General features: G+C 32.8%; 1 protein-coding gene across 2 annotated transcripts in view; it reads right to left on the bottom strand.

Moving 5' to 3' along the window:
* TMEM168 (transmembrane protein 168) overlaps positions 1-27,190 on the bottom strand; it is a 43,735-nt gene that overhangs the window by 5,022 nt on the left and 11,523 nt on the right. For both annotated transcript variants that reach the window (XM_006910617.3, XM_006910616.3), the window contains exons 3-4: positions 4,359-4,501; positions 2,151-2,425 (exon numbers count right to left, since the gene is read on the bottom strand). In XM_006910617.3, coding sequence (XP_006910679.1) covers positions 2,151-2,425; positions 4,359-4,501 — 418 coding nt within the window. The remainder of the gene's footprint in view (positions 1-2,150; positions 2,426-4,358; positions 4,502-27,190) is intronic.

Here is a 27,190-nt window from a genome sequence, read left to right as displayed (position 1 = left end):
TTTACCTAAAATATAACCTGACTTTAGAGTTTTTAAATCTTCATAAATTATTCCTGATAGTGAATGAAAATTTCAGAAGACCGATATATATATACACACTATATATCTTGGTTGTTTATTTACTTTTCCTAAGAAAAGGCTGACACAAATATTAGTAAACTGGACACCGAGAATTTATTTCCAAAGCTATGTTTTTAAAAATATACTTTAAATAAATTTTAAGATTTAAGAAAAATGCAAACTTTCTGCAAAATTTTTATATTAATAAATCCTTCACATAAATATGTTTACTTTTAAAATTACTTTCTCATAATATCTAAAAATAACTAAGGATTTATGATAACCACAAAATTATGCTTTTTTCCATTTCATTTGGGGATAGTTTATTATATTATAAGCATTTCAGGAACATTTCAGTAATCAATCCCGCTTTTAGCTCTGAAATTCTACATCTCTAAAGATTTTTTAATTAACTAGAACTTTTTCTCTTGTGCTCTTAAGTACACAGAATACTACTTTACCTGGAATTGAAGCAGCCATAAAAGTTAAAAAGTTGTCTGCTATATTGAGTTATTAAAAAGTTAAGGTTTTATAAACTATATTCAAGTTGTTTTAATGTTGACTACCTTCTTTTCTACATTGTACATTTTTAAAATGGGTGAACCATGCTAACAAAAACATCTGCTTAACCAGAATATGCCCTTTCTCTACGTTCATGTTTTTTGTTTCTTGGTTTTTTTTGCTTTTGGTGGCAACATGGTATAATGAGGAAAAAAAATACATTTTAGGAGTCAGGCAGATCTGAGCTTGAATCATGGTTCTCTCACTTATCAACAGTATGACCAATAGATAAGTTATGTAACTACTTTCAGCTTTAATTTCATCCTTTAAAAAATGTAGATGACAGAGGTAACAGTATTTACCTCAAAAGATTTCAAGTGAAGATTAAATCTAATGTGTATAAAGTACCAAGCATAGTGGTTATGCTTCAAATGTGCCCAATAAATGTTGGTTTGCCAGTATTCCTAATCAGCCATTGAGATATTCAATATTTATTTATAAAAATAAAAAATTACAATAATATTTTTCTTTATGATAAAACCCTGATTACAAATCTGGCAGAAATTAGTGACACCATGGTGGCTTAAAATCATCTCTACTTTAACCTTGAGTTTGTTTCCTTCTTTCTGGAGTTCCTGTACTGGCTCTGCCTTTGTCCTTCTATAATAGTTCTGTTTATATTTTTATTTGATCTGAAACATTATTTATATTTATTTTTCGGATTATCATTTTTATGTGTTCTTGGCATAAAACATCTAAAATATTTTATTTAAAAAGGATATAGTTAAACCTAAAAGAACTATTTCTAATCTAAAATAAGAAATTTACCCTTTTTTGCATGATTTAATGATTTCAACTGTCAATTATTTAGGAATCCCCTAATATGTGCCAGGCTCTGTTCTAGGTACAAAACAAATAATTCATAAAACAAAGTCCTTGACTTACAGGGTGTCTATTCCAGTTGGGAAAACCAACAAACAAATTTACATATAATATAGAGAGATCTCATTTCTCCTTTGGCAGGGAGATTTAATATTATCCTCTTATTTTACAGATAAGAGAACCAAAGTCAGAGAAGTTATATAACTTACCTAAATAACACTACTGTGGCAAATTAGGACCAAAACCAAAGTCTCTTGACCTAGGTGATTCTCCCACCATATCACATCAGCTGCTTTTTAAAATTCTAGTGAACTTTCTAACATAAATAAAACTGTACATGTGAAAGACTATTAAAATCAGCACCCATAACATTTAGACTTGAAAGTACTAGTCAAATAAGTTAATCAGTTCATGAAAAATGTTACTATTTCTAATAATTCTGAAAATACATTGAAGTGAAACTGATTATAAGTCTTAGATCAAACGGTCAGATTTTTTTCTTCCAATAAATATAATTCTCAAAACTTTTGGAGATTACTAAAATTATTGTAACAGGTAGAGAAAAGAAAAAAAAACAAGTCATATGCATACTTGGTAAACTGTATAGTAGAAAATTGAGAATTCTGAAAATTTAGTGTTTCAGTATGAAGGACAGATTTCCACAATAGGTATATCTCCAATAGTGAAACTGCCAGAGATGACTTTACCTGCAAGAGCCCACTCTCCTGTACCATGGGTATGCCCACTGTAATACAAAACATATGTATCGTGTCTAGGTCCATCAACAGTCCGAAGTTCAAGGAAAGCTTTCAGTTTGGAATGTAGAGTATCAAAAGACAGTCCACTTGTGGAATAGTCACATCCATAGGTCTCAATCATATGATACGCAAAAAATCTTTGAATAGCATTGAGCATGCCAGTAGACCTCAAATTTAACTCCTGTACATGTTCTGGTGGAAGAAGTGTTGGCTGACCATCAGGACTGAAGAAGGAGAAAAAGATTATTTTGGTGTTTAAGAAGTATTCATTCTATGTCACATTTTTATCCTTCATTTATAATTAATTACCTAGGAATTATAATAGTTGCTGTCAACTAAATGGCAAGACTTTTTAAAAAATCATCTTTTCTAAAATTCCTATAGTGCTAAGAACTAGGCTTTGAAAATCAAAGCCTAGTTTCTAAAAATTATATTTCTTATCAATAAAACAATAATCAAACTGAAAGCTGAAAGAATAATATCTCCAAATGTTGACAGTACTAACTCTTTATTCTTTATTCATATCTTCTCACCAAATGACAGGTATTGTACAAGGTTTATTAAAAGCAAAATTATACTAATTTTACTCCAAAAATGTTTTAAGAACACCTGGGTGGGGACTATCATGAAGACTTTTCTTTCTTGAGAAAATACTTTTAATAAAATATGGAAGTAATATTTTAAATTATATATTTAATTTCTATATTTAAAAATGTCTTTATAAAGTTGTGTTCAAGTTTTACCAACATAAGATACATACATTATAGAAGAAGTTACCTATTAGTAAATGGCATTTAAAAACAATTATTAAAATCTAGGTCCTGGAACAAATGTACAATGGTACTCTATAGTAAAGATGATAAATAAGGTCCTACAACTAGCAAAATCAAAATACTATCAAAATTAAGGGCACAAGGAAACCATCACTACTATCCAAAAAGGAATTTCTACCAGGAATTTTGAAAACTTTACATTTTGCTTCATGTATCAACAATATTATTCTTATAACACTTCAGTTTTCATTAAAAGAATAAAAATTTTGTTCCATGTTTGTAATACTTAACAATTACAAAAACAATAATAAGAAGAAATACATAAAAATTATAATGGAATAAAAATCTAACTACGCAAATTACTTTTTCCATGCAGTCGTCACATCTTACTTTACAAGACCCTTCTAAATCTATTTTATTTCTCATGAGAATCTTCAACTTTTTATTAAGTCTTTAACATGGAGGAAAATATTTAATACAAATAGTCTATTTGGGGATTTTATGTCAAATATTTGAAAACAGATAATAAAATTTTGATTTCAAGGCCTCCCCACCCCAAGGAAAGTTATGATGAAAACTTATTTGGTCATTAGAATTCATTAATGGCGAAGAACTCATTTTTTCTATTACAAAGGTACTTAACTATATAAAAGAAAAATTTTAATGTGGCAATACTTACAGATTCAGATAGATCTGCCACATATTTGGGATCAAAAATTATTTCGAAATATAACTGCAATCAAATATATATTTTATATATATACACAAATATGGATATTTATATATACAATATATATAAAAAATATATTGCCAATCTTCTGAATTTCTGATATTTGTATTTTCTAGTGGGCAGAGTGTTTTTATATTCATATTCTCATTAGCTCTTTATAACATTCCTCTGAGATGGGCAGAATAGGTATCGTTGTTTACATTTTAGATAAAGACACTGAGAGGTTCAGAGAAGTTATGATTTGCCTATGGCAACACAGAACTAGAATTTAGGACTCTCAGGTCCAGTGCACATTCTATTATATTTCACCATGTTGTTTCATGGGACATTTCCTTAAACAAGATATCCCTTTCTAAAGAAAGGGTAGGATGTTTCCCTAGAAAATTCTTTCATATTTCCTGATTTCTAGCTAAAATAAAAGCTAATCACACTTAACAAAAAAATATTTAAATTGAATCCTGAAGATTATATTATTACTTAGAGTAAAAGCTTTTAAACATTTGGAATAAAAAAAAATGCAATAGTATTATATTTTGAAAATATTAGTTTTGAGAACATGAATTATCAAATTTTATATCTATAGTCATACAAATATTAAGAAAATGTTAAGAATCAAATAGTTATTACTAATTACTGTATACTAGATTACTGTACCTGCAGAAGTTGGTGGGAATCACAATAGCATATCCAACGGATGTTCCTCCTAAACAGTTACCCAGTTCATGGAAGAGCCCATGAGCCATGGATTCCAATGGCAAAACAATCAGAAACATGCTCAAGAAGATTCCATTTGCTGGCTAAAAGAAATTATTTAAAATAGCATGTTTACTTAGTGTAACGGTATTTATGTGTGTGCATGTATATATATATATTTACATACATGAATAATATTTACTTACATTTCTGGCCATTACTTCCAAAAAGAATAAAAAGGACAATGAATGATCTAAGAACAATTATAAGTTGAAGCAGACAAGAATAAATGGATACGCAATAAACCCTAAATTTATCTCTAAGCTTCTTGGAAGTCATGGCAAAAAAACAGCACATAGTTTTTAAATTTGTCAGATAATGACACACTCAAACTAAAAAACAAAACAAACATAACCTTTGCTCTTGATAAGTCTGAGAAAAAGCCAGAGAACAAATTCTTTCCCCTTAAAATCCACATGACCTAAATCATTTTTCAAATAACACATTCATTTACTTTATCAGAAAAGAAACTTCAGGAGGTATTCCTTTTTTTTTTTCTGTGAAAAGTCCAGAAATTAAGGGAATAAAATCTTTAAAAAAATTCAAGATGCTAAAGCTATCAAAATGAATTCAATTTAACTTATAGTTTTCCTTTGAAAAGCTTTAGACTCACTATAGACTAATTTTAAAATTGTAAAAATAATAATAATAATAAAGGACACTTAGGACCCATTTAAGTGAAAAGAAAATTAAGGATGACAGTTACTCAGTCCTGATCTATATCTTACAATACTGATACTATTCTACATTCTGTGTTGCTACTGCACATACTACACAGTCATGGTCCTGTGTTCATGAACACAAATTTTTCTAACACAAGGTGGTTCATTTGACCAGAATTTAATATAAAATAGAAAGCTGACTCCCATAACAGAAAAATGGACAAAATGCCCTATTTTTGGTACATTCTATGTTACCAATTACATAATATAGTACATGCCCAATTTAGAAACATTAGAAAGTACAAAGAAGTAAAAGAGTGCTTAAAATTATTGCAAGTACTATCATCCACATACACAGGTATTATCTTTTTAAAATACTTCAAAACACCCTGCAATATATGTTCATGAAAATATATTTATATATTTACCAGAGATGACATTTAATGTTTACATTGTAAACTTTCGAATATATTGTATACCTATTAACTCTAAAAATCACTTGTGAAGACCAAATGGCATTCCTATCATTTGTATGAAATTTTATTTAGCTTATTACCTATTATTGCTATTTAGATTCCTCTTAATTTGCTATTATGATAAACAAAACCAGAATAAGCATTTAGTTTTCTGATTATGTTAAGTACCTCTGATCATTTGGATTTCACCTTTGATGAAGTGTTAAATATTTTGCCCACTTTTCTATGGGGCTACTATTTTTTACTGATTTACAGCTATGTTTTGCTGTCATTTTAGATAAAGGTCTTTTATTGGTGGTATTGCAAATGCAGGCATACCTCATTTTATTTTGCTTTGTTTTATTATGCTTTGCAGATTTTTTTTTTTTTTTCAAATAGAAGGTCTGTGGCAACTCTACATTTAAGCAAGTCTATCAGCATGTCTCTGTGTCACATTTAGGTAATTCTTGTAATATTTCAAATTTTTTCATTATTATTATGTTTGTTATGGTTTTCTGTGATCAGTGATCTTTGGTGTTACTACTGTAATTGTTTTGGGGTACCACGAATCATGTCCACATAAGACGGTGAACTTAATCGATAAATGTTTTGGTGAGTTCTGACTGTTGCCCCATCTCTCTCCCTCTCCTAGAGTCTATTCTGTGAGACACAACAATTTTGAAATTAGGCCAATTAATAACCCTACAATGGCCTCCAAGTATTCAAGTGAAAGGAATTGTGCATCTCTCACTTTAAATCAAAAGCTAAAAATAATTAAGCTTAGTGAGGAAGGCATATCAAAAGCTGAGATAGGCCAAAAGCTGGGTCTCTTGTGCCAAATAGCCAAGTGTGGATGCAAAGAAAAAGTTCTTGAAGAAAATTAAAAGTGCTATTCCAGTGAACACTCAAATAAGGAAGCAAAACAGCCTTCTTGCTGATATGGAGAAAGTTTTAGGTATCTGGATAGAAGATCTGTAAGTGGAATAAGGCCTGGATGACAACACATCTGTTTACAACACGGTTTACTGAACATTTTAAGCCTACTGTTGAGACCTACTGCTCAAAAAAAAAAAAAAAAAAAAAAAAAGTCCTTTTAAAATATTACTGCTCACTGGCAATGTACCTGGTCACCCAAGAGCTCTGATGGAGATGGATTAATGTTGTTTTCATGCCTGCTAACACAATATCCATTCTGCAGTCCATGGATCCGGAAGCAATTTCAGCTTTCCAGTCTTATTATTTAAGAAATACATTTTCTAAGGCTATAGCTGCCTTAGATAGTGATTCCTCTGATGGATCTGGGCAAAGTAAATTGAAAATCTTTTGGAAAGGATTCACCATTCTGGATGCCATGAAGAACATTTATAATTCATGGGAAGAGGTCAAAATACCAACATTAACAGGAGTTTGAAAGATGATTCCAGCCCTCATGGGTGACTTTGAGGAATTTAAGACTTCAGTGGAGGAAGTAACTGAAGTTGTGGAAACTGAGAACTAGAATTAGAAGTGGAGCCTGAAAATGTGACTCAGTGGTGGCAATCTCATGATAAAACTTGAATGGATAAGGAATTCCTTCTTATAGATGAGTAAAGGAAGTGATTTCTTAAGACAGAATCTACCACTGAAGACAGTTGAAATGAAAACAAGAGATTTAGAATATTATATAAACTTAGTTAATAAAGCAGCATCAGGGTTTGAGAAGACTGACTCCAAATTTGCACTTGATCTTAGCCAAAAGGCTGAGAAGCAATTGACTCCAATTTTGAACGAAGTTCTGTGAGTAAAATGCTATCAAACAGCATTGCATGCTACAGAGAAATCATTTGTAAAAGGAAGTCAATTAATGTGGCAAACTTCATTGTCTTATTTTAAGAAACTGCCAGAGCCACCTAACCTTCAGCAACCACCACCCTGATCAGTCAGCAGCCAGCAACATCAAGGCAAGATCCTCTACCAGCAAAAAAAAAAAGTATGACTCAGTGAAGGCTCAGATGATAGCATTTTTTAGCAATAAACTTTTTGGAATTAAGGTACACTATCTTTTGAGACATAATGCCTTTGTACTCAGTAGACAACATTATAGTGTAAACAGACTTTTATATGCATCAAAAAACAAAAAAATTAATGTGACTCACTTTATTATGATATTTACTTTAATGCAGTGGTCGGGAACCAAACCCGTGACATATCCAAGGTGTGTCTGTACTTTTCCAACTCTGACTCCCTTAATGCTGTTTTTTGCTTAATATAAGTTCTTACATGTAATAGTCATTTTGTTTCTTGTTAAATAAATCTTCCTCCACCCAAAGGTTAATGAGATATTTCACATTACCCTCTAAAGGACTTATTGTTTTTGCCCTTCACATTTAGGTTTATAATCCAAATGTAATTGGTCTTTATGATAATAGTCCAATTTTATTTTTTCTATATGAAGACTCAATTTCCAATTATTAAAAATATCAATCATTCCACATTACTTTGTGATAAATCAATTATTAAGGGATCTGTTTTTGTACTCTCTTCTGTTTCACTGGTCTACTTGTATATTACTTCAAATATTTCCTTTGCATTTTATTTCCTCCTATCTTTCTGGTCCTCCGATAAAATACAGATTAAGATCTTAGTGTATCCTCTTTGAGTTTTACCCTTTTCTTCTGTATAGAATTTTCTCTATTTCTTTCCTTTTCTATGCTCCTCATACAGTTCTTCTGAACTATACCTTCCAGTTCACTAATGCTTGCTTCAGCTTTACCTAATCTGTTAAGCTTGTACACTGAATTAATTTCAGGTACTTTATTTTCTGATTCTAAAACTTCTGTTTAGTTCTTTTTCAAATCTGCCTTGTCACTTTTTATAGTTTCCAACTTCCCACCATTATGTAATACCTTTGCTTTTATTATCAACTTTGTATGATGGTTTTCTATCTGTGTTTGATAATTCCGATATCTCAGCACATTTTGGTCCCTCTCCCTTCTGTTGGTTCAGCTGCTTCTTGTTCTTATCGCCAGGTGTGTATGCCTAATTATATTTAGGAGTTGAACACTGTATGTTAAAAAAAAAAATCATTATGTGGCTAATTTCAGGCCTAGGAAAATGGTACCTTCTCCAAGAGGACTTTTGTTTGTTTCTTCCAGGGAACTGGGGGCTTTACCACACTACCTATCTTAATTACGGTTTGACCACTTAATCCAGGTTGGATCATAACAGGACACAAGGTCGGGATGCAAATTCAGGAGAGGACTATAATATACATGACTCCACCATCTTCCTTTGGTGTGTCATCTTAAAACGAGAGGTCATTTACCAGAGATCCCACCTTTGAAGGCTCTGGGCTTTGATTTTTGCTCCTCTTGATAGCATCAGAAGTGCAGCTCAGCTTAGAAAACTGTCTCCACTATACCAACAAATGTCTGCAAAGCAGTCTTCAGTCTTTCTCTCCCAGAAGGTATGGTATATTTTTCTATTTCTTCAAGTTTTATCATCTTCAGTAAAGTCTTATAGTATTTCTTTATAAAAATTTCATAAGTTTTTTTTAAACATTATTTCTAGGTACTTTATGTTTCTGTTCTATGAATGGAATCATTTCTATAAATGAACTCATTTCCATTATATTTTCTAACTAATTACTGATTTCCAGGATACTGATTTTTGTATATTCACATTATCATTTGCCACCTAAATGACATTAAAAAATGTATCTTCAGAGGCTGACGTAAGCAACATGGCAAACCGAGAAGATGCATTTGGATTTCCTCTTAAATTTACAAGTCGGAGGTCTATAATATAACAAAGGTTCCTCTGTTCAACAAACATGCCTGAGTGATACACAAATTGGTACATCTAAAAGTGGGCATATTGGAACACATAGGTAGGTAGTTCAGTGCCTGTCACGACCCCAACTAATGTGGTAGAGGAGGAATTGGAGTGTGGTCCTCACACTAGGTCTGGTGGAAGACAGGAGAGCCAGAAGTAGCATCAGTGGCTGAGAATCTGGCATCCTCCCCAACCAATGTAGCAAAACCTGGTAGGTGCAGTATAGGAGTGTCTACGCTCCCCAGGCTACAGCACAACAGTGCCAGCAGCCATAAGGAACAAGGAAGCAGTGCTGAGAACTCATGAATCCAGCTCACCAGCACTCGCCTCATCCCCCTACAATCATGGTGGTGCCACGAGACCTAGAAGACTGGACACAGCAGGGACATCCAGTACCCTGGTTACACAGGTGTCAAATTCCATAACCACAGCTAACTCTACCCCCTACCATAAGCCTGGAGGCACAATCAGTGTAGGTAAGAGAAAACAAAACTTGTACTATAGAACTGTCTTCTAGAAAACCAGAGAAAGATCTCTAATAATCAACCCGGTGATATCTTAATATTAAAATGGTAATTACACAATAAAAAGTTCATTACTTCAAATATATAGGCAGAGGAATAAGCCATTAAGTATCGTGAACAATCAAGGCAACATGATACCAGAGAAAAAAAAATGACAAGTCTTCAGAAAGAAACTCAGTCTTAGAAAACTGATTTAAATGACAGAGAATTCAAAATTGCACTTATGAAGAAATTCAACAGGATAGAAGAAAACTCAGAAAGGCAGTTCAATGAGCTCCGGTACAAAATAAATGAACAAAAGAAGTACTTTACCAAAGATACAGAAACTATATATACATTAAAAAAAGAACTCTGGAGCTGAAGTACTTAATGAGATGAATGTATCAGGAAGCATTGCAAACAGAGCAAACCAGATGGAAGAGAGAATTCATGAGCTGGAAGACAGATATCTAGAAATGATTCAGATAGAAGAGAGAACTAAGAGTTAAAAAAACTATAAGAATATTCTGACTCCATTAAAAAAAAAAGCAACATTAAAAATAATTGGTATCCTCATTTTATACCTGTTAGAATAGCTATAATCAACAGGACAAGTAATAACAAATGTTGGAGAAGATGCAGAGAAAAAGGAACCCTCATGTTGGAGAAGATGCAGAGAAAAAGGCACTGATGGTGAGAGTGGAAATTGGTATAGACACTATGGAAAACAGTATAGAGGTTCTTCAAAAAACTAAGAATTGATCTACCATATGATCCAGCAATTCTTCTACTGGGTATTTCCCCAAAGACTTGAAAACCCATATCCGAAAAGATACTTGCACACTGATGTTCATAGCAGCACTATTCAGTGGCCAGGACATGGAAGCAACCACAGTGTCCTATGACAGATGACTGGCTAAAGAAGCTATGGTACATATATACAATGGACTATTACTCAGCCGTAAGAAGAGATAAAATACTGTCATTTGCGTCAACCTGGATAGACCTTGAGATAATCATGCTAAGTGAAATAAGCCAGACAAAAAAAGTTGAAAATCACATGATATCACATATGTGGGATATAAACCTAAAAGCAACAAATGAACAAGACAGAGACTCAGGGACACGGACAATGGACTAGTGGTTACCAGAGGGTAGGATGTATGGGAGGAGGGAAGAGGTAGACAGGGTAAAGGGGGTCAAATATAGAGGGTTTGGGGGAGGGTGAAGTGGGTAAAGGGGAACAAATATATGGTAGTTGAAGGAAATCAGATTTTGGGTGGTAATCACACAATAGAATATATAGATGTCAAATTATAATGTACTCCTGAAAATTATATAATTATATTAACCAATGTTACCCCAATAAACTTAAAAAAAAAAGAAAAGAAAAAAGGTGAAAAAAAGAAAAGAAAAAAAATGGGTATCTTGTAAGGAGACAAGAGAGAGAAGGGAACAGAGAACTTATTCAAAGCAATAACTGATGTGAACTTCCCAATCTTAGGAAGAGATGGACATCTGAATACAAGAAGCTAACAGAACACCTAATGATCTAAATGCAAAAAGACCTCTCTGAGACACATTATATTAAAACTTTCAAAAGTTAATGATAAAGAATTTTCAAGGCAGCCAGGGAAAAGACTGTAACCTACAAAGGAAACACAATTAGATTATCATCAGATTTCTCAGTATAAACCCCAGGAGGGAGTGCAATAACATATTCAAAATATTGAAAAAGAAAAAACACTAGCCAAGAATAATATATCCAGCAAAGTTATTTTTTATATATGAAGGAGAAATAAAGGCTTTCTAAGATAAATAAAAGCCGAGGGAATTTACCAACATAAGATCAGCATTTCAAGAAATGTTGAAATTAGCTTTTCTACCTGAAACAAAAAGATAAAAGTATACAAAACTTTGAGTAAGGTGACAAAAAGAAGCAGGAAATTACAACTCTATTTTAGAGTAGGATATTAAACAATTATAACACAAAGGTTACAAGGGGGAAATAAAACATTAAAAATAAGTATAATTATTGTAATTTGGTAACAAAAGCACAACATAAAAAAGGACAATTTGTGACACAAAAACATAAAAGGGGAAGAGGAAAAAAACTGAACTCGTATAGGCAAATGAAGACGCTATTAAAATAAAAAGGACATTTATCTATGAGACATTTTATATAAACCTCATGGCAACCACAAAACAAAAATCCAGAGCTGAGACATGAAATGTAAAAAAGAAAAAATAACTGAAAAGCATTATAGAAAACCACCAATTAGACTTTGGGTGGTGAACACACAATGCAATATACAGATGACGTATTATCGAATTGGACACTTAAAACCTATACAAATTTATTAACCAATGTCACCCTGATAAATTTAATAAAAAATAAAGTATCAGAGAGAAACACAAGGGAAAAGAAACAATGGAGATATAGAGCAACCAGAAAACAAAGAATAAAATGGCTCTAGCAAGTTCTCATATATCGATAATCACCCTACCTGCAAATGGATTGGACTCACCAAGCAAAAGACACAGAGTAGTTAAATGGATTAAAAAACAAGACCTAAATGTGCTGCCTTCAGGAGACCTATCTGGGATCCAAAGACAAATATTATCTCAAAGTGAAAGGGTAAAAGATGATACTGAAAGCAAATGGTATCCACAGAAAAGTGAATGTAGACACACTTATACAAAAAATAGATTTTAAGACAAAAAGATTATAAAACATGAAGATGGATATTTTATAATGATAAAGGGGACAATCCATCAAGAAAACATAACATTTATAAATATATATGCACCAAAACATATAAAGAAATTATTAACCTACCTAAAGATAGGAATTAATAGTTTTATAGTAGTATGGGGATTTTAATGCCCTACTTATATCAACAGAAAGATCATCCAGACACAAAGTTAATTAGAAAATATCAGCCTTAAATGACAAATCGGATCACATAGCCTTAATAGATATTTGCAGTAGTCTTTTAATATTTATTAAACTTTCCACCTCTAAATGACGGAATACACATTCTTCTCAAGTGCACATGGAACATTCTCAAGGACAGACTACACGTTTGAATACAAAACAAGTCTCAATAAATTTAAGAAGATTAAAATCATGTCAAGCATCTATTTGGATCACAATACAAAGAAACTAGAAATAAATAACGAGAAGAAAGCTGGGGAAAAAAATCACAAATAAGTGGAGATTAAACAACATGCTACTGAACAACTATTTTATCAAAAAAGAAATAAAAGAAGAAATCAAAAGATAGAGACAAATGAAAATATGACATACCAAAATTTGGGGGATGAGGCAAAAGCAATACTAAGAGAGCATTTATAGCAATACAAGCCAACCTCAAAAAATAAGAAATATCTCAAATAAATGATCTACCATCACACTTTAAGGAACTAGGAAAAAAAAAAAAAAAGAGCCCACAGTAGAAAGAAGGAAATTATAAAAATCAGAGAGAAAAAGAGAGAATGAAAATAGAAAAATGACTGAAATGAAGAGCTAGTTCTTTGAAAAGATAAACAAAATTGACAAAGCTTTATCTAGTCTCATTAAGGATAAGAGAAGATTCAAATAAATAAAATCAGAAATCAAAGAGCATTTACAAGGCATGCCACAGAATTAAAGAATTATTCAAAAATACTATGAAAGACTATATACCACTAAATTGGACAATCTAGAAGAAATGAACGAATTCTCAGAACATTCCTAGACTGAATCATGAAGAACTGGAAAATGTGAATAGGCGGATTGCTACTACTAAGGCTATTGAAACAGTAATTTAAAAAACAAACAAACAAACAAAAAAACCCTCCCAAAAAACAAAAGTTCAGGACCAGATGGCCTCACTGGTGAATTCTACCAAACATTCAAAGAAGATTTAATACCTATCCTTCTCAAACTCTTCCAAAAAAACTGAAGTGGAGAAAATGCTTCCTAATTAACTTTACGAGGCCAACATCACCCTGATACCAAAACCAGCCAAGAACATCACAATAAAAGAAAATTACAGGCCAATTATCTATGATGAAAACAGATGCAAAAATTCTCAATAAAATACTAGCAAATTGAATACAACACTACATTAAAAGGTTCATACATCACAATCAAGTGGAATTCATTTGAGGAATGCAAATATGGTTCAATGTAACATACCACATTAACAAAATAAAAGATAAAATCATATGATCATCTCAGTAGATGCAGAAAAAGCATCTGAGAAGGTACATCATCCATTTATGATAATTACTCTCAATAAAATGGGTAAAGGAGGAAAGTACCTCAACATAATAAAGACCATATATGACAAGCCCTCAGCTATCATCACACTCAATGGTGAAAAACTGAAGTCTTTTCTTCTCAGATCAGGAACAAGAGGAAGACAGGACTTGACACTCTTGACACTGTTATTAAACACAGTACTGGAAATCTTAGCCAGAGCAATTAAGTAAGAACAATAAATAAAAAGCAGAAAGGAAGAAGTAAACCTATTATTATTTGCAAATAACATATTTTTATATAGAGAAAACATTAAACTCCACTAAAAAAACTGTTAGAAATAATAAATACAGTAATGTTGCGGTATACAAAATCAATATACAAAAATATGTTGCATTTCTATATACTCGCATCAAAATATCAGAAAGAGAAATGAAGAAAACAATCCCATTTACAATCATAGCAAAATGAATGAAATAACTAGGAATAAAGTTAACAAAGGAGGTAAACGATCTGTACACTGAAAACTACTGGTGAAAGAAACTGAAGACACAAAGAAACAGATATTCCATGATCAACTGGAAGAATTAACATTGTTAAAATGTTCATATTGCCTAAAGCAATCTACAGATTCGATGGAATCCCTATCGCAATCTCAATGACAGTTTTTCACAGTAATAGAACAAAAAATCTTCAAATCTGTATAGAACCACGAAAGACTCCGAACTGCCAAAGTAATCCAGAAAAAAAAAGAACATGAGTATCCCACTCCCTATTTGCAAACTATATTACAAAGCTATAATCAAAACACTATGGTACATTATTTACAACAGCCAAGATATGGAAATACCTTAAGTGTATACTGACAGATGAAAGGATAAAGAAAATGTGGTATACATGTAATGGAATACTACTTAGCCATGAAAAAGGATGAAATATTGCCATTTGGGACACATAGATGGTCCCAAGGGTATTAAAGTACATGAAATAAGTCAGCTGGAAAAGGACAAAAACAGTATACTTTCACTTATACGTCAAATAAAACAAAAAAGTAACAAGCTAACAAAACAAACAAGACCAAACTCAAAGATATAGATAAGAGACTGGTGGTTACCAGAGGACAAGGGGGTAGGGGAGGGTGGATTTGGTAAATAAGAAAAGTATAAAACAAAAAATAAATATATGTATTTTCACTACAAACACATTTTATATGTTCTCATACAATTTATGTTATGTAAATCCATAAAAATCTACATAGTTTTTGTACTGGTGGGTTAATGATAACAGTATCAGAAAGTAAAAACAACTGTTTATGACATAGTTTACAACTTTAAACATACAACATAATTCTCGCAATTATTACTACAACATTTTCAACTGGTTTTTCACTTAACTCTCAGGTTTGCTAGGTAATTATCTTATCTATAAAAATTGATAATTTGATTACTTTCTTTTTAATTTCTATACCTCCTATTGCATATGTTGGTCTATTATAATGAAAATACTTTGATTAATTAAACCCCTAGTAACATAAAAGGATTACTTTCAAATTATGTCATCCACTCATATAACAGAACCACTAAAAACAAATTACTAAATAACATTACCAATACATGACAACTTTATTATTTCTACCTTTAACGTCATATAACTAAGTACTTTTGTGATCAACATAGCAGTATAAGAAATTAAATAATTCATCATGTTGTAATGTAAAGCAAAGATCAAAAATTCAAATGCTATCAGAAGCCAGAAAAACAGATATGTGAAGAAGCATCTGTAGAAGTAAAAATAGTGGTAAGGATTCTAAAGGAAAGTGCATTGCTATCTAAAGGAATACATTTAAAAAAGTGTTCTGACCACAAGAAATTGGTTGATTCAATAATCTTATAAGCATGTCTATTTATTTTGCTATACAGACATAAGTATAGGATTTTAAAGAACAGACTTACAATAGCATCCTCTTAAAAAAAAAAATCCCTGTACATTAATCCTAATATCAGGATAGTTTCTAGAAGTAAGAATGAAAAGTTCAGGTACCCTTTCTGTACCAAGAATTACTGGGAAATTTCGTAACATAGAGACAAATATATATATATTAAAGAAAATTCATATGTAACAATTATGGTATCTAATATTCTACTTAGAAGGGGGAAAAATTTTTGAAATGTAAATAGTAAAAGATCAGAATGTTGTACCATCAAAAATTGTTGTACCATTCACTTCTCATTTTGTTTAGTCAAACTATTTTTCTTTAGTTAAGACTATTCATTTGCAATCTATCATTTTTTTTTTTGTATTTTCTACAGAAAAGAATGAAAATCTGAAAGCAGGACTAGAAATATTTATTTTAAGCTTGGCACTATTAATAAAAGTGTAGAGACTAGCCTTTCTTTAAATATTCATGTGTATAGATTACCAATGGTTATTACTGACTTCTGCATTACCTTCAAGAATTCTACAAAGCTACTAGTACTAAGATTTTTATTGTAAAATTAAAATGTAGTTTCTACCATTAGAAAAAATATTAAACAGTTTATAATTCAGCAGTGAACTACATAAATGATAAAGTTCAACTGCCAATCAATTTGTAGATGACTCAAGTAGGAAGCCTAATTAATTTAAAATTCCAATTAAAATGTTAATTGATGTTAGCCAGTATCTTTATGTCCTGATGATAATACTTAACAAAACAGGACTAAATAACCAGATATTCAGATGTTACTGATCACAATTTGTAAACAACAAACTGTTATTTGCTTTTTATAATCTTAGTAGAAAATTGAAATGCTATGTTTTCATTAATTTTTAAAAAGCAAATTTATCAGAAAAAATCATTAAACACTTTTATTAGGTTATTTTGAGTATCAAGCTTAGAAAAACAACATCAAATATATTATAACACACACAAATAAAAGTAAATAGTTTGGTAACACAATACAATTGCAATTTTAACAGATGGCAAATATGTCCAGGGGGTGCAAAATAAATTTACGATGTTTTATTCATTTGCCACTTTCAGAAAGCTCCAATTTTACTGGCATGCAAACCTTTATTCTATAGCTTCAACTTAAAAGTTATTTGTGACTTGGGAGTACTTACATTTTAAACAACTCTCTATAACAAATATGATTGACTTATTTGATCAAAACCAGTAAGTGTAAGTACTATTCTTCCTTTTCTTCTCCAAGTCAACCTAAGCTCACGATCAAACTTTAAGACATGGTTCAAATTTCAAAGCATGTATAAACTGAACTTAAGAGCAGACCAGTAAATAACTGTAAGTATTATCTTTTAGCTATTAATTCTGTATTCAGCTGGGCTTCAAGTCATGGTCAAAATATTTAACACTTTCATATCCTAAAATTTCTCAGGTAATAAGAACAAGATTTCTTTATGCAACATATAGATACCAGTCTGAATCTCATTTTTTTAAATCTGGCATTTACATATGAGATATAATAATTGTTGCTAAATATTTTTGTCCGAGTCATCTTAAGTAAGCCAGATTTGAGAAACATTATACATATAATCTAAAAAAAAAAAATGAACCCCAACCAAGAAATAATATATAAATGTATTTTACAAAGCAATATATAAATGAAGGTATCATGCTTTTCAATGTGAGAAATCCATACTTAAATAACAATAGGCAACTTCCAAAATTTTGCATAGTTCAGGAAATTTAAGAATATTAGGAAAGCCACTTTACTTAGTCAAGTGATTATTTTTTTCTTATGTAGAGGCAACTGAGTGTAGTGGAAAGGACTCAAGCTTTGGAGTTAGACTGAGTTAGACTGGTTCAGTACCAGCTAAGTCAATGATCATGTGTACATAAATTAACTGACCCCCTTTGAGTCTGCATCTATAAATGAGGGATATTTATTTTATTAGTTTATTTATAGATTTGAAGTATGTGAAATATGTGTAACACACAAAAAATGGTAGCTGTAATTTGTAATGAAGCATTTTTAAATTGAAATTCATTATGATCAAAACAGAAATCTAAATAAGTATTACTTTTTCATCTAAATGACTATTGTTATATATGAAATCTTGGTGTAGAGTTAAGGTCCTAGTAAATGCATTAGAATTTTTTTTGAGTAGCCTTGAGAGAGGTAGCAAAAATAGAAATTTGGGGGGACTGCAGTCTTGATGAAGGTGAAACAACACTAGTGTGGAAATCAAACTCAGGCAGTCTACTGAATCATACCTTTCCCCATGGGCAAAATAAACAGACTACACTAAATAATCTCTATGCTCATTTTAAATTCTAAAAATACCTGGAACTAAGAAAAGTGATGAACAGTGAAGGCTGTGAAGGCACACTGCCTGGATTCATACCAGCTAGGTAGTCTTGAGCAAGTTTCCTAATCTCGCAAGCATGTCTCTTATCTATAAAATGGGAATGATAATGGTACCTATCTCATGAGCCCTCAGAGTACCATGTAGATTAAATAAAGTACACAGAATGGTAGATAGCATATAGATAGCACGACAGTTAATAAATGGCAGGTCTTCCTATTATTAAAATGGAAAAAATTATCTCGTTGCTAAAATTTAGAAAAAAATTAAAAGCTGGAATATCAGTTGGTGAAAAGAAAAATATGTTCCTACTTTATGAATAAAATAATAGTAGGCCATTGTTATTGGTGTTTTAGCAAAACAAAAGCATCTATTCCTGCTTCACGGCGTCTGGCAGAAGTGAAAAACAAAACATCAAATTAAAAGTATACCCGGATGGGAAAAAATGGCGTAGATGATAGAGGCTTTGTTCAACCCTCTTGCAACCAAATCAAAGTTGTGACAGAAATACGGAGCAAACGGCAAGCAAAGTCACCTGGAATCTGAAGGAACAGAAGTACTAAAACTAGGGAGAAAAATAATTAATCAACCAGCAACAGAAGAAGATAGAAAAGGGTGAAGATGCGAGACTGCCCAGTCCCAAGTGGCTGAGTGAGACAAAGGCTGTGGCAATTGCAGCCCGCAGCTGCAGATGCAGGTGGGCAGGCAATTCAGGGGGCACCAGGGACTTACAGGGGTCACTGAGGTGTTGGAATGAGGGCTGGAGGCAGGGCTCTCTCCCAGGCAGAAGCAGTGGCCATATCCATTACTCCTCTGTTGAGCCCTCCCCTGCACCTAATGTTGGGACGCAGCACCGCCATAGCTGAGATGTCACTGAACTGGTTAACAGAGACTGCTCCACCCAGAGTACTCCCTGAAACTCTGCCTTCCCCAACTCCTGGCCCCATCCAAGCCAAATCCAGGTGTGTCCTCTCCAAGACTGGTGCTCCTTGCTGAGCAGTGCCAAGACTCACACTGGTGGCAGCTGGCCTCATTTTCTGGTGTGGTTTCTTGAGGCAACTATAAGTACAGCATCTGTGGATTGCTTGCAGAGGGGCATAGGCTGAGACTTGGCCTGTAGCTGAACCACTCTTCAGGACTGTGCCATTGGACACCTACTACATAAAGCCACACTAATAAGACTGGAAGATTTAGGAGCTTTGCTTAGCACATAGAAACAGACACAGAGGCAGTCAAAATGGGAAGACAAAGAAGCAGAAACCATATGAGAGAACAGAACAGAGATCCAGAAACAATGGAGTCAAGCAATCTAATAGATACAGAGTTAAAAACACTGGTTATAAAGATGCTCGATGAACTTAGGAGAAGTGTAGATGAATTCAATGAGAACTTTAACAAAGAGAAAAAAAAAAACACATTAAAATGGAAATGGAAATTATAAAAGGGAACCAGTCAGAAATGAAGAACACATTATCTGAGATGAAAGTATATTAGAGGGAATCAACAGAGTGTATAAAGAGGATTTAGCCAATACAGAGAATGGGGAAATCAAGGACACCCAATCAGAACGGCAAGAAAAACGAAGCCAAGACTATAGTAATAATTTAAGGAACCTATGGGACACTATTAAAGGTAAAACTATCCATGTCATGGTGTACCTGAAAGAAAACAGGAAGTTGAAGAGCTATTTGAAGAAATAATGATGGAAAACTTCCCTAACCTGGGGAAGGAAACAGACATACTACCCCAGGAAGCTTAAAGTCCCAAGAAAGAGGAACCCAAAGAGGCCCACGCCAAGACACTTCATATAATTAAAATGCCAAAGGTTAAATACAAAGAAAGAATCTTAAAAGCAGTAAGAGAAAAGCAGTAAGAGAAAAGCAGTTACATCTACAAGGGAGCACCCATAAGACTGACAGCTAATTTCTCAAAAAAAACTATGTAGGACAGAAGGGCCTGGCACAAAGTATTCAACATGATGAAAACCTAGGATCTACAACCAAGAATACTTTATCCAGTAAAACTATCATTTAGAGTCTAAGGACAGAAGGTTTCCCAGACAAAAACAAGCTAAAGGAATTTATCAGCACCAAGCCAGTATTACAGGAAATGTTGGAGGGGCTTCTTTAAGAAGAAAAACATAAATCAAAGACATGAATTAAGAATAGTAATAAGTACATTCCTATCAACAAGTACCTCAAATGGAAAAGAATTAAGTGCTCCAACCAAAAGATAGAGTGACTGAATGGATAAGAAAACAATACCCCTACACATACTACCTGCAAGAGACTCACTTCAGATTAAAAGACACACTGACTAAAAGGAAGGGGGTGGAAAAAGATATTGCTTTGATGGACCTAGAGGGTATTGTGCTGAATGAAATAGGTCAGATAGAGACAGATAAATATCGCATGATTTCATGTACATGTGGAATCTAAAGAACAAAATCAACAATGACAACAAAAATGGAAAAAAACTTAGATAGATATTCTGAGGGCTACTAGATGGGAGGGAGGTTGGGGGAATGGGGAAAAAGGGCAAAGGTATTACGAAGTACAAATGGATAGTTACAAAATAGACATGGAGATATAAAACGTAGCATAAGGAAAATAGTTAATAATGTTGTAATAAATATGCAAGGGGGAAGAGGAGTACTAGATTTAGTGGGGTGACCACTTTGTGAGTTATGTAGGTCTAATCACTATGCTGTACAACTGAAACTAATATATTACTGTATGCCAACTATAATTGAAAAAACAACCCATTGAACTGTACAATGTAAATACGAGCAACTGTCTATTATAGTTCAATAAAGCAGAGGGGTAAAAAAAGTATACTCTCAATCTATCCCCCTCTCATCTCAACTAAAATAGCTCAAAACTTTAGGAAGAGAACTAAAACAAAAGAAAAAATATGAAACATATACAATTCTAGTTTTGGCAGCATATTTGAAAACTCCCTGCTCCCATGCCAAGTGAAGTAATATGGCTGAATCTGCCATCTTGCTAGAAATGAAACTGTGCTGCACCTGTGGATTCCATCCCTGCCTTATATGAGAGGCAGGTCTTGTTATATGTGTCACATTCATTGTTTTGCCTATAGGAAAATCAACTGTTTTTCTGGTTTGAGTCAAAAGGGCTTTTACAAAAAAGTTGCATCAAACCCCCAAATCTGCAAATGACAATGGCTGATAAGGAAAGGCATATGAAAGCATATGAGAGTCTCTAAAGAGCAAGACCTGGGGTATACTTCCTTGGGTATATGGACACTTGCCTCGCTTTTTATCTTTATGAGAATTATAAATTATTCTAATTTCAGAAAAACCTAGAGCTGAGCAATAAAACTAGCTCCGGACTGATTGCCAGTCAAGATGGCAGGGTCAGTATATTCAAAGCTCACCTCCTCCCATAAATACACCAAAATTACAACTAAATATAGAGCAACCACTGCTGAGAACCACCTTAAGACTAAATATAGCAAAAAGAAGCCAGATTGAGATGGGCAGAAGGAACAGAGACAAGGTCTGGTCAGGTCCCACACTCATGGTGTGGTGATTCACAAGCAGGAGGGAAATCAACAGCATGATCCACCCTGAGGAGTGAAGTGTCTGAGCCCTAAACTGGGCTCTCTAGCCCAGAGGATCTATGTGGGAAAAGAGGTCCCCACAACATCTGGCTTTGAAAACCAGCAGGCATTACTTCCAAGAAATGGACTGTGGGTGACTGAGACACTACTCTTAAAAGGCTAATTAAGAAATCCACTTACTTCAAGCTCTAGCACAAAGGCAGCAATTTGAGAAGTGCCTGGGTCATATACAGAGAAATTAAATTGACTAACTTTAGGGCAAGTGCCGGAGGTGGTAGAGATCAGTGGGAACTGATTTTGTATTTTGTTGTATTCTCCTTCCATCTGGCTGGCCACAAATCTGTCACTTTTCATTAACCTAACATTGTTTGCCCCTCCCCTTCATTCCATTGAGTTCCTGCCCTGCCCCACCCAACTCATAGGCCCTGGCTGAAGCCCCTTCCAAGCAGTTCTAGACTGGCCACACACTGACTTTGGCTTGCACTGCAGCCTTTCCCAAGCCAAAATGAGGAGACAAAGGAATATGTTCCAAACGAAAGAACAGGGCAACCTCCTCGCCACCCCGCCCCTCCCCGTGCCCCGCCAAAAGAACTAAACAAAATGAAGACAAGCAATCTAACAAAGTTCAAAACAATGGTTATAAAGCTGCTCAAGGAAGTTAGGAGAAGAATGGATGAACTCAATGAGAACGTCAACAAAAAAGGAAAATACTGAATAAAAATTCAGAACTGAAAAATAACTGACAGAAAAAATACACTGGAGGAAATCAAAAACAGGGGAGATGATGTGGGAAAACAAATCAGTGATATGGAAAACAAGGTAGTGGAAATCACCGAAATGAAACAGAAAAAATTTTAATAAGGATAGTTTAAGGGACTATTTTGGACAACATCAAGCATACCAATATTTGTTTTGGAGGGGTCCCAACAGAGAAGAGAGTGAGAAAGGGACAGAAAACTTATTTGAAGGAATAATGTCTGAAAACTTTCATAATCTGAAGTAAAAAGATATCCAAGTTCAGGAAGTATAGCTAGTCCAAAACAAGATAACCCAAAGAAGCCCACACCAAGACACGTCATAATTAAAATACTAAATGTTAAATATAAAGCTAGAATCTTAAGAGTAGCAAGAGAAAAGGTTACATACAAGGGAACCTCATATTATTATTAGTTGAGTTTTCAGGAGAAACTTTGTAGGCCAAAAGGGAATGACATGATATATTCAAAATGATGAAATGAAAAAAAAAAACAAAAAAACAAAAAACAAAAAACTACGACCAGGAATACTCTATCCAGCACAGTTATCATTCAGAATTGAAGGAAAGATAGTTTCCCAGACAAGAAAACGCTAAAGGAATTCATCACAACTAAACCAACAATAATAGAATTGTTAAAAAAACAAAACAAAACAAAAAAAAAAACTTCTTTAATTGGAAAATTACAAAGCTAAAAAATACACTGGGAAAAAAACTCACTGATAAAGGCAAACATTTAGTTAGATCAACCAATTATAAAGCTAGTATGAAGGTTAAAAAAACCTACTAAGATCATGGGTATCATCAAAATAAATTTAGGGATACACACATACACACGCAAGATGTAAACTATGATATCAAAAACAAACATGTGGGGGGGCGAATAAAAACGTAGTGCTTTTAAAATGCATTTAAACTTAAGTGACCATCAACTTAAAACAGACTGATATAAAAACAGACTGTTATATATGAATCTCATGGTAACTGCAAACTAAAAACCTGTAATAGGTACATAAAAAATAAATACAAGTTAAAACATATCACTAAAGAAAGTCATCAATGCATAAAAGAATAGAGCAAGAGAAAAAAGAACAGAGAACTTCAAAAATAACCTGATAATAATAAAATGGCAATAAGTACGTATCTATTGAAAATTACTTTAAATGTAAGTGGTTAAATGATCCAATCAAAAGATTTAGGGTGGCTGAATTGATGTAAACAAACAAACAAACAAACAAAAACAAAAAAAACAAGACCAATGCATATGTTTTCTATGCAAGACTCACTTCAGTTCAAAAGACATACGCAGTGACAGTGAAGGGATGGAAAAGATAATACATGCCAATGGGAACAAAAATAAAGCTAGGGTAGCAATATTTATATCAGTCAAAATAAACATTAAAACAAAGACTGTAAGAGAAAGAAAAGCATTACATAATGATAAAGAGATCAAACTATAACACTTGTAAGCATCAATGCACCCACCACAGAAACACCTAGGTACATAAAGCAAATATTAGCGAGAATAAAGAGACTAACAGTACAACAATAATACTAGGGGACTTTAACACTCCACTTACATCAATGGACAGATCATGCAGACAGAAAATCAACAAAGAAACAGTGGTCTTACATGACATGTCAGACCAGATAGACTTAATAGGTACTTACAGAACATTCCAGCCAAAACAGCACAATACAGATTCTTTTCAAGTGCACTTAGAACATTTCCCAGGACAGAGCACATTTGAAACTAGTAATCGATTGAGAGAAAAACTGGAAAAAAAGCACAAACACGTGGAAGCTGAACAACATGCTAATAAATAATCAATGGATTAAGGAGAAAAATCAAAAAAATATCTTGAAACAAATGAAAATAGAAATACAATGATCCAAAAGCTATGGAACACAGAAAAGGCAGTTCTGAAAAGGAAATTCCTAGCAATACAGGCCTACCTCAAGAAATGAGAAACAGCTCAAACAATCTAACCTTCTACCAAAAGGAATTAGAAAAAAAACTAACAAAGCCCTGTTAGTTGAAGGAGGTAAATTAAATATTAAGATCAGAGTGGGGATAAATGAAATAGAGACTAAAAAAAAATAGAAAAGATCAAAATTTATAAAATTTAGCTAGATTCATCATGAAAAAAAGACCCAAATAAATAAAATCCAAAATTAAAGAGAAGTTACAACCAACACCATAGAAATACAAAGGATCATAAGTGAAAACTATGAATAACTACATGCCAACAAACTGAACAACCTATAAGAAACAGAAAAATTACTAGGAACATATAATCTAACTTGGAATCAGAAAGAAAGAAAATCTGAGCAGACGAACACGAATAACAAAACTGAATCAGTAATCAAAAAAGTTCCGACAAACAAAAGTCCAGGACCAGACAGGCTTCACGGGTGAATTCTACCAATTATTTAAAAAAAAAGAAAAATTAATACCTATCCTCAAAATATTCATGAAAACTGAAGAGAAAGGAACACTTACAAACTCATTCTACCAGGCCAGCATTACCTGGTACCAAAAGCAGTCAGACACTAAAAAAAAAAAAAAAATTAACAGGCCAATTTCCCTAATGCATATAGATGTAAAAATTTTCAAATATTAGCAAATCAAATTCAACAACACATTAAAAAGATCATACATCATGACCAAATGGTATTTATTCCAGGAGTGCAAGAATAATTCAATATCTACATATCAATCAATGTAATACAGCACATTAACAAAAGAAAGAATAAAAATCATATGATCATTTCAGTAGATGCAGAAAAAGTATCTGAAAAAATTCAACACCCATTTATGATTAAAACTCCCAAGAAATTGGAAATAAAGGTAACATATCTCAACGCGATACAGGCCATACATGACAAACTCACAGCTAGCATCAACTAAATGGTGAAAAGTTAAAATCTTTTCCCTTAAGATCAAGAATAAAACTCCCACTTTTATTCAACATACTACTGTAAGTCTGTAAGTGCTGGCCACAACAATCAGACAAGAAAAGGAAATAAAGAGCATCCAAATTGGAAAGGAAGAGGTAAAACTGTCATTATTCTCAGACTACATGATATTGTATGTAGAAAACCCAAAAGACTCCACCAAAAAGTTATCAGAATAAATGAATTCAAAAATGTTGCAGTATATAAAATTAATATACAGGAATCAGTAAGTGGCATTTTTACACACTAATAATGAATTATCAGAGAAATTAAGAAAACAATTCCATTTATAATTACATCCAAAAAAAAAAAAAAAAAAACTAGGCATAAATCCAACCGAAATGGCAAAACTATAAGACAATGAAGAAAGAAAATGAAGATAACACAAACAAATGGAAGGATATACCACTCTTGTGGATTGGAAGAATATTGTTAAAATGTCCATACTACCCAAGCACTCTTCAGATTAAATGAACAAATGATTATAAAATTTATATGGAGCTACAAAAGATCCCAAAGCAATCTTGAGAAAGAACAAAGCTGGAGGTATCATGCTCCCTGATTTAAACCTATACTATAAAACAGTATGGTACAGCCACAAAAAACAGATACGTACATCAATGGAACAGAACAGAAAACCCAGAAACCAACCACACATACATGGCCAAATAATATAAAACAAAAAAAGCAGAAATATATAATTAGAAAAGTCAGTCTCTTCAATAAATGGTGTTGGCAAAACTGGGCAGATGCATGCAAAAAATATAAAGCTGGATCAATTTCTTACATCGCATACAAAAATAAACTCAAAATAGATTAAAGACTTAAATGTAAGACCTGAAAGCATAAAATTCCTAGAAGAAAACATATGTAATAAACTCTTTCATATCAGTCTTAGCAATATATTTCTTGATGTCTCTCCTCAAGCAAGGGTAACAGAAGTCAAAATAAACAAATGGGAATACATCAAACTAAAAAACTTTGCACAGTTAAGGAAGCCATCAACAAAATGTAACGATAACCTACTGAATGGGAGAAGAGATTTGCAAATGATATGTGTGAAAAAGGTTTACTATCCAAAATAGATAAAGTACTCATAGAACTTAACATAAAAAAAAAAATGAACAATTCAATTAAAAATTGGTCAGAGGACCAAAGAATACATACAAATGGCCAACAGACATATGAAAAGGTGTTGAACATCATTAATTATCAGGGAAATGCAAATCAAAACCACAATGAGATATTACTTGACACCTATCAGAATGGCTATTATCAAAAGGTCAACAAATAAATGTTGGCAAAGATGTGAAGAAAGGGGAACCCTCAGAAACTGTTGGGGGGACTATAAATTGGTGTAACCACTATGGAAAACAGTACAGAAGTTTCCCAAAACTTAAAAACAGAATTACGACATCATCCATGACATCTACTCTAGGTATTTATCTGAAG

Source organism: Pteropus alecto, unplaced genomic scaffold (assembly GCF_000325575.1).
Source record: "Pteropus alecto unplaced genomic scaffold, ASM32557v1 scaffold22, whole genome shotgun sequence".
NCBI lineage: Eukaryota > Metazoa > Chordata > Mammalia > Chiroptera > Pteropodidae > Pteropus > Pteropus alecto.
This window is presented reverse-complemented; position numbering and strand designations above follow the sequence as displayed.